This window comes from Paralichthys olivaceus, chromosome 16 (genome assembly GCF_024713975.1).
Source record: "Paralichthys olivaceus isolate ysfri-2021 chromosome 16, ASM2471397v2, whole genome shotgun sequence".
Taxonomy (NCBI): domain Eukaryota; kingdom Metazoa; phylum Chordata; class Actinopteri; order Pleuronectiformes; family Paralichthyidae; genus Paralichthys; species Paralichthys olivaceus.
The window spans coordinates 13183563-13194442 of record NC_091108.1 but is presented as its reverse complement, the minus strand read 5'-3'; the positions used below and the strand labels follow the sequence as shown (position 1 = coordinate 13194442).

The following is a 10880-nucleotide window of genomic DNA, read 5'->3' as shown; positions in this document are numbered from 1 at the left end:
TTTTTTTTGTTCAGGTTTGCTTGGAATTTTTTTTAAGTTTTGTCGGTCCCCCTCAGTTTTTCTATCAGCTGGGACGCACAGCGATCAGTGAGGTTTTTCAAAATAAATGACACCTGTTCTGCAAACAAGGTCGTGTAACATGTATTTATATAAAAAATATAATATCTACAATAAAAAAAACAAGCAGAGTTTATTTTGACAACTTGCATGAAAGTGAGGCTTGGTTTTATGGAAATGAGAAGTCATACAGCAGTTTTTACTTAATAAAATAATTTAGTGAACGAAATAGTAGTTTTTTTTTTTTACGATATTGCCTCATTATTTTTTGCGATGCACATTTCTTCCAGACTTGACTTAAAAGAAATAAAACACAAATTTACACAGAAAACATTTTAATCCTTATACTATGTTCCTCAAAATATAAATAATAAAATACAGCATTTAATTGACATTTGTTTTCTTTTCCAGATCATACTGCGAATACCTATATTATGCAGAAGTGCGACAGCAATAAAATATCTGCCAAGTTCCTGAGGCTCCGTTCATCCAAAGAAAGGAGATAAAGAAAGAAACAAAAGATTAATCTGTGCAGATGACCTCTTCCCCGACCTCTATCTGACTGAGTGAAATCCAGTTAGAAAAATATTTTATTTGTGTGTTAGTGTTGGTGGCAAACAAACTGACACTTCACTCGGTCTCTGGAGAGACGCTAAAAAAGCAATAAAATTGCTGATACGGATGCTGCATCTGCAAGGAGGCTGCATTGCTTCGCTACTGTCTTTCCTCCTGTGAGGCCCGAGGAGCTCAGTGATTGTCCCGGTGCCTGGGATCCTGGTGGTGAGAGGACTGGACGTCTACCATGGGGAAATCTGCCCAGGTCCAGAGCTTCTCTGTCAGGCTGCTCAAGGCCTCAAATCCCCTGGAGACAGTGAGGAGTGGAGGAGGAGGGACGTCTTGCACTTCATCCATTGACTGCAGGGAGCGGGAAGGCACTGAAGGGCAGAGGCATGGAGGAGAGGCGTGAGTGTATGTGTGTGTGTTAGAGAAAGACAGTGGGTGTATGCATGCCTACAGACCTTTGGTTTTTGTGTACTCCGCCTGGCTGAGATGGCTGTAAGGGTCCGGCTGAAGATTTGGTGAAATAAGCAGAGAGAAAGAGAGGAGCAGAACCTGGACATGAACACAGACAGCAGGACAAAAACAGGCCATGTACAGTGAGCAAAGGGAAACAACAGAAAGCACAAAAGGTGTTATCAAGCATAACCTATACACGACTGTGAAGAAAAAGATGAGCAGAGGTGCAACTCAAACATTTGACGCTATTAACAATTTAAATATGAAGTTGTCAACAGTGGACTTTTAATGATGAACTCAGGTAAATAATAACATTCACAGAACCGAGCCTCTGTCTCTCGTGTATTATATCCAAATGTGCATATTATGGTTGCAGTTTGATGTGCAGATGTATTGTGTAATCTGTCTCACCAGGATGCAGGTCCCTTTTTGCGTTGTCTTGCTGGAACTGCCAGAAAGGAGATCCTGCGCCCGGTTTAACTGCTCCAACAGAGCACTGCAATACGAACACAAACAGACAGGCATCTTTTTTCATGATCAGTGGCAACTAAAACAACAAGAAGAGCAGTGCGTGGCGGGAAAACACCGGCATGCAGCCTCCCACATTACATTTCATTTTACCGCAGCACTCTGCATCAGGAAGAAAGCAGCCTAATGGGGAAGCAGGATGAGGAGGAAGCGGAGCCAGATAACACCAGGTCAGGTTTGAAATTTGGAAGGGCTTTGTATTTTGGCAATATAAGCAATGTCTGTCTGCATTTTAACAGCTAAGGGACAAAATCCATACAGATGAAACACTGACAGATGTACTGCAACACACAACAAAGGGTGACTCAAAATGAGACATTCTGAAGAGTGTAGCTCCATGGAAACAAATCCCAACAGTCGGGGAAAAAACAGCCAACCAAAAGGATATTCCAATAGCTTTTAAATGTTATTCTTTTGGTTTCATTTAATTGTTTAAGATGATGCACAAAATGGAATCCATACCGATAAGGTGAAGCTGATATAAGTACTGTCACATCTTTGCTAACATGAATACACATGGCTTGGAGTTCTTCATGTTAAAGTGCTGCATATGAGACTTAATGTAGAATAATCTTCATGATGTTTTCACGAGTTTGTTTCATGTAAATTGTATGAATTGTAGTTTTCTTTACCCCAGAAAAGGCCCTTTATATTTAAATACTTTAAATACAGAGGCCGCCATGTTTTTTACATGAGTCCAGACTGAACAAACTAAACACCTTTTGAGTTTTTATGACAATTGAAGGCTCTTGGTTCTATTTCATGTTTGGAAGGAGAGGGTGAGGTGAGGGGTGTTCAGCTGCTACATGCAATTTCAACACTAGATATCACAAAATTCTACACACTGTACCTTTAAAACAAAATTTTACTGAAGAAATTAACACATGAACATACATCATTGATATAAGAACTACCTAAAATGATAGAAACCATCTTTGAGAAAAATGTTTTTGACGTGTACTTTGACTTTGAGCCATGTCCCATCCACTAACACGGGGAGGCCAGATCTATACTGCAACCAACCACAGGGGAGCAATCAAGATGCTTTGGCTTCACTTTTGGGGAGCAGTCATGTCACCCATCTTTAAATATAGTCGATCGTTTAAAATCCCTGCAAATTGAATATATTTTCACATTTCTCTCCAACCTTTAATTTTATAAGCACAACGCTGGCAAATAATGCATTGGATAAATCCATAATGAGAATACATCATTAGTATGAGGCCTTGTTGGGCTCATTTGAGGACTCACTGGTTGGTGTCCTCCAACTGCTGGATCTTTCTCTGCAGCTCCAGGTTGTGAGCGCTGCATGCAGACATCCTACAGAGAGAGAAAGAAAGAGTGAAAGAGAAAAGATTAGGTAAAGGAGGATATGAACAGGCCTACAGCATTGTGTATTCCTTCAGTTCTCCTTTTGCCAATATCCGTCTGCTGAGTGTTATTTTGCACCCATTCTTTAGACTCCACTCCACCCCCCCACCCCATTCTACTGCTGTCTCTCTGATTCTTGTGGTCACTATATGAGTCGACTGAGCTGAACCATCAATAAGTGATAACCCAGTTGATACGGTCTGCTTGCAGAGTTTGATTGTAGCAACAACTGCTGCCTCTGCTTAATATGAACTTTTGTGATCCAGGGGAAACAGAGGTCAAGGATAGATGAGAAGAAGGATTTTAAAAGTTATGGAAATATGCACCAAAGGTTGTTTTGTGATTTTGAGGTATGAGCAATAAATTGTAGGAATCTGTCAGCAACATGCAGGGGAATTAAGGCCTGCCCTTTTTTTAAGGTGCCATTCGTCATATGAGTCAAACTACAGGCTCAAACATGCCGCATCGTTTGTGGAGGTGGGATGGGTGGAAGAGCCAACGTGGGGGTGGCAGGCAGGATTAATACATCTGGTGACAAAGGACGCCTGGCTGTGAATTGAGGTTGATTCCTCACCACCTGGAGGTAGTGGAGGAGAGGAGGAGGAGAAGGAGGACTATACTGAGCTCCATTGCAAAAAAACATCTTGCACCGCATTGTGAAATACTGCATCAATGCACCATCTTCAGTATTAAGGCAAGCAAGTGGAATATCCCAACATGTTTTGCTATGTTTCGTCACCGAATATCTCAACAATCACGACGATTTAACTAAATTTCATGATTTGTCAACAGTGATAAACAGTCACATCGGTTTTGTAGGTGAGGCCTCGACACAGCCAGTGAATGGATAACAGCGGACATTTAGAATAAAAATGATGTTAATGAATTTGAATATCAGGGCCTATGGACACTTGGATGACAACACAGGAGCAGTACGTTTTTTTTCTGTTGTTTTTTCACGTTTGAAGACGTGGTCACCATTTACTTCAATTGTATTGGATTTGGCTGCAACACTATTTAGCCCTTAAACTGCAAAAGTGTTCTGTGGACTTAAACACTTCACCCAGCCCATCATCAACATAGTGGTGAGTAGATAATGAGTGAATTTTCATTTTTGGGGGAAACTATCCCTTTAAGGTTAGTGACAAAATACTCTAATTTTAAAGTGCTTTAAAAAAACATATGGCTGCACATTAAAGCTTCATTTTCCCAGGCCGAGGAATGTGCATGAAATAATGTTCTGCTGAAGCCGGCTCGTACCTTCCCTCCAGACAATCGACATATTCCCTCTTCTTCTTCCGACTTTCCTGAGCCGAGCGCTTGTTGCGGATTTTCCGCCGGATCTTCTTCAAAACCTTCTCTTCAAACTTGTCAGGGAGATGAAACACATGGGGGGATAGGGAAAAGACAGAATAAGAAAGAAATAGGGCGACTGAGAGAAAACTATGTTGTGCAGAGTTTGTGTAACTGGGGATCCAGATATAGATTTCACTGCAGACTGCATGACTGGATGTGTTTGCTCTGCCCAATGTGCTTGAGTGTGTGTCCTGCTCTTGTACCTTGGACAGGGGCAGTTTGCTGGGCAGGTTCACTCCCTCCTTAGCCAAAAGTGTCTTCTCATCCTCGTCAAGCTGAAGCTCTGGCAGGGAATGCTGGGGGATTTGCTGCGCCTGTGAAGCAGGTGGACAGAATATTGGACTTTATGTGAGTGTCTGGGCAGCTCACACAGAGAAGGCACTGCAGTGTAGCTCAGGAAATGTTGTTTATATCATGCAAAGGGTGCTCTTGTGTGGGGCAGTTAAGCAGTGGACCATGAAGTGCAATTATCCAGAACACTGAACTAAATCATTTTTAATTAACACCCCTCATTGGTTTAAAAGCTGAAAACAGAAAGAATTCTCTCTCTACTCACTTTCTGTCCCAGGTTCGACAACAGCAGGTCCTTAACTGTGAGCGTCTGACTGGACAACAGAGCAGAGCTTTGGTTCGTTTTGAGGTAGTATGAGATTCCAAACTGCTCCTGTAGGTTGCCGGGCTCCCAGCCTTGGGATTGAATGAGTAAAACAACAGGTGATGCTTTGCTTAAAAAAAAAAAATGTTCAATGAAAAACATTAAATGTTTAGTTTGCTGCCTGCGTCTGAGACCGCTGTGTGTGCTGCACCCTGCTGTGCTGAACAGTCCACTGCCACAACCAAATATATGTCACACTTATCTCTGCTTGATATATCTTTGTGGTGTTGCAGATGTGGTTTATGTAGACAATTTTAAAATTGTTTTTTTTTAGCACCCAGGAGGTCAACCATCAGCATTGTGAAAAGGGACAATTATTCAAAAGACTTTCCCCTCAAAAGACAACTTCCTTGTGTGATGAATGACAATTGCACAACCTTTCATCCTTTGCAGATGCTCATAAATGCGAAAACCAAATTATTTGCTCTTTGCCTATAGAAGCTCACTCAATAGCCCTCATTATTCTGCAGCACAAAGAAGAAATTGGGAAATCTCATGAAGGTGTCCCTGTGGTTTTGTGTGAGTCTAAACTCTCTACTTTTTCATGTGGCGGTAAGTCTCAGAAATGTTCCTTGCCAGTACAAAATACCAAAATATAATTGTCACTGAAAGTTCAGTCTTACTATGATCAATGGAAACTGTTTTTTCACTGGCTGGCAGGTGATTCCCTGGAGGCTGAGGGATAGCCGGAGCGTCAAAGGTTTGGAGAGGTGTGCAGCAGGATGGGTGAGGACTCTCCGTGGGATCTATCAGGGGGTCGTCGTTGATGCCACTGTCGGTCGTGCAGGGTGACCACAGGGGGGACGCCGGCACAGAGGAGGAGTCACTCCCACCCAGCAGGGAGTCCAGGAAATCATCAGTAGAGCTTCTCTCTGGACTTGGGGTCTGAGGAGGAGGTGGAAGAGGAGAGTATATGCACACATAATCACATCATCTTCTTGCCTTAATCAGAAAATCATATTCCCTCACACGAGCACAGAAAAGAACATTCAATTCCTTCATTTCAGTCTTTGCCTAAGTCATCTTCAGGTTTATGTATTATATAATGAAGCTGTTAATGAGCTCACAGACATGCTTCCATTAACGTGACACCTGACCCTTGTTATATACAGATCACACTTGGCCGTCACACTTTCATAATGAGATTCTGAGAGTTTGCTTTTGGGATTATTATGTCTCCATAGTGACTTGGTACGGGAGCGAACTGTGCACAATGACCAGAGCATACTCACATCATGAAATGTGATAGTCCACGATTGGTTGCTGTGGTAACCAGTGGTTTCATCGGTGTTCCTGAGCAGGAGGTCCATGAAGTCCAACCCAGTGTGCACCTGAAATGAACAACCAATCTGAGTGATGGTTCAAGGTATTTCTCAGTTCTGCCTGATTTTACAGAATATGATTCATATCTTCAGTTCAAATTGTTCTTGCTCAACCCCACACTCAAATCAATATACATCCATTTTTACCTTCTGTAATAACTTTTTCTCTTCTTGAAGCACTGCTCAGGCTGATTCTTTCTCTTAAACAAAAAACGATAGTTGTCTGTCTTACCTTCTCGGTTTTTAGTGTCATAATTCCAATGTTAAAGCAGCGGCTGATGAAATTTCAGTGAAACCTTCCAGCAGGAATTAAAAACACAACACACAAACAGATCAAGACGATCCTGTGTGGCTTTGTCTCCAGGAGCAAACCTTGAGTCTGGCTCAAGGGACAAAGTTGAAATGCCATAAGACACAACTGCATTACCTCATCCTAGGTAATCACTGTCCAATCCAATGTTTAGCAGACAGCTGGGAGAGCCAATCAGCACAAGACGAAGGATCTCTGATAGATTCATTGGTCAAAGTTTCTCCTAGAGTGACATTTGATGTCCTTAAAACAAGTTGCTGTTGGTTTCACATTGAATATTTTGCTGGACAGGATTGATTTACAGCTTTTATTGTGGAGGGTGGAGTCATGATTATCTTTATCTGTTAGTGACATTTAGTTCATCAGTTCAAACCTAACAAAAACAACAATAAATGTGCTGACACATGTTCTCAGCATAGCTCTAAGGATGCTATTGTTGATGGAAAATATCGTAAGTATTGGGGTGGGAATGAGTAATAACTTCAATCATCCACATTATAATCTACAGCATATGTGAAAAAACAGAATAATGTTTGTAATCTGATACATAAGAATTATAATCATAATACATTTTATGTATGTATCACTTTCTTAACAATACTACAAAATAAGACGACAGAACGAGCAGAGAAAAAGATTCATTACCGCCGATCTTAGCTCAATAGGACAAATACCAGGTCTGAAAGGTGCGTAGGTCCCAAGCCATTTAAGGCCTTAAAAGTGAACAATCGAAACAAGAAATTGAACAGGGAGCCAGTGTACAGAGGCAGACGCAGGGGTGATGTGGTTCTACTTTTTTGTCACATTAAGCCCAGCAGCAGCGTTTTGCATCAGTTGAAAACAATGTTGGGAGCCCTGGATGATACCAGAGTGAAATCCATTACAGCAAATCACATCAAGGTGAAATAAAAGCATGAACAACTTTGTGCAAATCAACAATTGATAGGAATGACTTAATTTGGGTGATGCACTTGAGGTGAAAGAAACAGAGAAAAAGAAACAACACAATCACACACTTATTAGCAATGAGTCTGTCACACAAAACTCCCAGATACAGAAATTGTCCAAATTGTTACAAATAGCCTTTGATATGAAAAACATTCCCTCAGGTTCTTTGTGTCCATTCATGGGGCACTTGTTAGTCTTAAGTTTCTGTGAAGAATTACATTATTTAGCTTTTCTCTCCGGCACAGCCACCGCTCTGCACCTCACAGTGTCCTATTTTTATTGCCATAATCAGGAGCATCTGTTTCGTGCCATACAAAGCATACTTTCCATAAAGCAAAGGGATTACGTAACATGTTCTGGCAGCAGAAACACAAAATGGAACTTGCACAGTTGCAAAGGCATATCTAGTGATTGTCACAGTGGGGGAAGAGATTCAATCAATGGAAGAGTTATTAAACTTCTCAGCAGTTCAGAAAAAGTAGAATCAACTGGCTGTCGTATAGTTTGTGGGATGAATAGCAACATACTGTAATTCCTCCTCCACTGGCTTGACTTCAAAGCACGTCTGAGAAGAGATACTCATTTTCTTTTCTCCTCAGATGAATTCTTTGACATTTTACCTTCATCAGACACTTCAAAGTGGACTGAGATGATCTATATTATTCATTTGATTCTTTTCTTTTGTAAGTTTCCTTTCTCTGGGATGCTGTTGCCTTTACCAAACCATTGAATAAATAGCGGGAAGGAAAAGGAGTGCATATGGAAGAAAGAAAAATGATCTGAGGCACATCAGATTAAGACCTGCATGGGGTTTATGTGGCACACAGCTGAACCAACAGTGTCATTTTCTGTATAAACTGTAAAGACAGGGTAAATGTTTCCCTTCTGATTGTCTGTCAGGCGTGTCGCATAATGTTGATAAATCAAACTTGCTGAAGCAGTTTTTAACTTTGATTTCAACATCGGGGAGACAGACAAAGAAAGACAAGTCAAGAATCTCTAATGTTTAGAAATAAGGTTATGCCAGGAAAATGAACTTTTGGTGGAGCTGCTGTGAATTAAAGTTTCACTGTTTCACTCAGGACCCAATAGATTCATAGCTATTTATTAATCATATTTGTAACCCCTGTGTGAAACCTGATCCTTTAGTCTTTTAAGACCTTGCCTCTTAAATATAGTCTTTTTGTTGCATTAAATTCCCCTCACTTACGACATAGACCCAAGTATTATCAGTACTGTAATACGCCAAATTGCATGGCAGCGGTGCGGCACTATCTTTATTGTGGCTCTATCTTCAGATTAGAGAGTTTCAAAGTACACACAGAGGTTATCTAGCGAGAACATTTTAAGTACATCTCTGAATACCAAGAATAGGCTGCAGCTCAGCACTGATAATTGCAGTGTTATTGCTTATGATATCATACTCTAAATACCACATTATCATGTCCATTTGGATGAATGCTACTAAGGGTTACTGAGAGGTACATCCACTTATGGGTACATGTGTTTAGGATTTAAGGAAAGGAAAGATGTATATATTCTAAAATCCAGTAACTTTATCCCACCTACACATATACAGTTGTGAACAAATATGAACAGTTGACACATTTCCTTGAGAAGACAAGGTATGAAATTGAAAAGGCATGTCTTGAAAACGCCATGCCGAGCTGTTTTCATGAAAAAAAAAATAGATCCGCTAGGGGGGAACAAAAGTAGGCTATAAAGCTTTTGAGATCAACCCAGATACTGTTTGTCTTTTTTTTATACGGACAGGTGAGAAGCAGAGAGCATGCTCTGAGCAGGCATTATTGCTCCACAGTGAAATGCATGTTGGATGGCCCTTATCTGAAGGTCGGGGATAACTATGATCTGCACAAAATGATTCAACATCTGCAGCTTGTGGGAAATTCCAAATGCATCACACAAATATAAGAGAAATGAAAGTGATTCAAGCCTGTGTGGAGTGAAGGTTATACTGTTTTTGGTGCACGTACCCAATGATTTTATTTCCTATTATTGTTTAACAACATTGAAATTATCCAAATGTTTTTGCATCCTTAGCTGACACATTATTTAATTGCAGGAGCTCATAAATTGTTTTGCAGTGAATTGGAACAAGAGCAAAGCAATCCATTTTCCAGCTCATCTACAATTCCCAGAGGGGAGAGAGCTGGGTAAATGAAGTAGCACCAGGCAATACAGGCAAATAAATAATAATATGCACAATAAATATCACATTATTGTTTCTTTTAAGTTTAAAGACTGAGGTTGACCAATCTGTGGTATACAACCTCATTGTGTTTACACAATACATAAACATTATATGATATTATATTGATATGTATTGAGCCTTTGTTGTATTTCTACTGATTCCAATAATTATTGATATTGTTTTATTGCCCAGCCTTAAGTATCTTTGACCTTAATAAGACAATACTCTAAAAAGTCAGGGTTAATTCAGTCATCCTGCTCCTTGTATATTATAATGAGAACTTTGTACATCTCCTTTTTTTTTATCTATGCCCAATTTATTAGATTAATCTTTGATGATGACAGTGATAATGATGATATCCACAGTATTTCTGACAGATATGTCAACGTACACGTGATACTATAACATTGTCGATTAGATCTTATCTTTTCCTGTTCTAATAAATTCAGGAATCACTTCTCTCCATCTGCAAATCTGTTTGTGGTGACTGAGAGGAGCAGATTTCTCCTCTTTTTATTCTAGTGTACAAAGAAGATTGTTTTGACAGTCAACAGCCTACAGGAGGATGCTTCAAGGAGACATCAGCTGTACATAGAATATGAGAAAAAATGCATTATGCCATAAATCAGTCACAGTTTTGTTTCTTGGCGTGAACTATAATATGCACTCATCCCCTTGAGTGACTGCAGACACCTCTAAACAGAGCGGATATTAGTAGGTCAGCTCCACTGGTAGAAACGTGACACGGTGCACAATGGTGTTGCAATAAAATGAGAAAATATCTGTGTCTGTTGAGACAGCCTCAGATATGATTGGATTTCATACACAAACTTTAATATGTTTCTTCCCCCCCCGGTTTATATTATTTGTTTTTGTATTTGTTTCCCTCTAATTCAGTTCTCTGTGACCTGTGGAGATTTAAAAAAAGAAGAGACAGTTCCACTCTCTAATGTTCATACAGGGTTGTTTTAAGTTAATGAATGGAATTTTTCATGGTTAAAAATTAATTAATACAGATCAGTTATCAGTTAATTGCAAGCTGGTGGTTTCCAGGTAATAAAAATTATGCTTGTTTATTTCCTCCTCCAGCAATGATTACATTTG

The 10880-nt window shown here is 40.0% G+C and overlaps 1 protein-coding gene across 1 annotated transcript; it reads right to left on the bottom strand.

Moving 5' to 3' along the window:
* Positions 1 to 262: 262 nt before the first annotated feature.
* On the bottom strand, positions 263 to 6715 carry LOC109641651 (cyclic AMP-responsive element-binding protein 3-like protein 3-A). Its single transcript, XM_020106175.2, has 10 exons — positions 6539 to 6715; positions 6217 to 6315; positions 5608 to 5869; positions 4886 to 5016; positions 4533 to 4643; positions 4234 to 4340; positions 2854 to 2922; positions 1486 to 1570; positions 1077 to 1170; positions 263 to 992 (listed from the first exon to the last, which is right to left on the bottom strand). The coding sequence occupies exons 1-10, from the start codon at positions 6557 to 6559 to the stop codon at positions 805 to 807; spliced, it is 1167 nt and encodes a 388-aa protein (XP_019961734.1). The 5' UTR covers positions 6560 to 6715; the 3' UTR covers positions 263 to 804.
* Between the last annotated feature and the right edge of the window lie 4165 nt (positions 6716 to 10880).

Excerpts from the sequence above, each read along its gene's own strand:
- LOC109641651 (XM_020106175.2), bottom strand. The coding sequence starts at position 6,559 with ATGACACTAAAAACCGAGAAG. Across the intron at positions 5,017-5,607 it reads AACAGTTTCCATTGATCATA|GCTGGGAGCCCGGCAACCTA; the intron begins GTAAGACTGAAC and ends TTCAATCCCAAG. Across the intron at positions 4,644-4,885 it reads TGTCGAACCTGGGACAGAAA|GCGCAGCAAATCCCCCAGCA; the intron begins GTGAGTAGAGAG and ends CCTGCTTCACAG.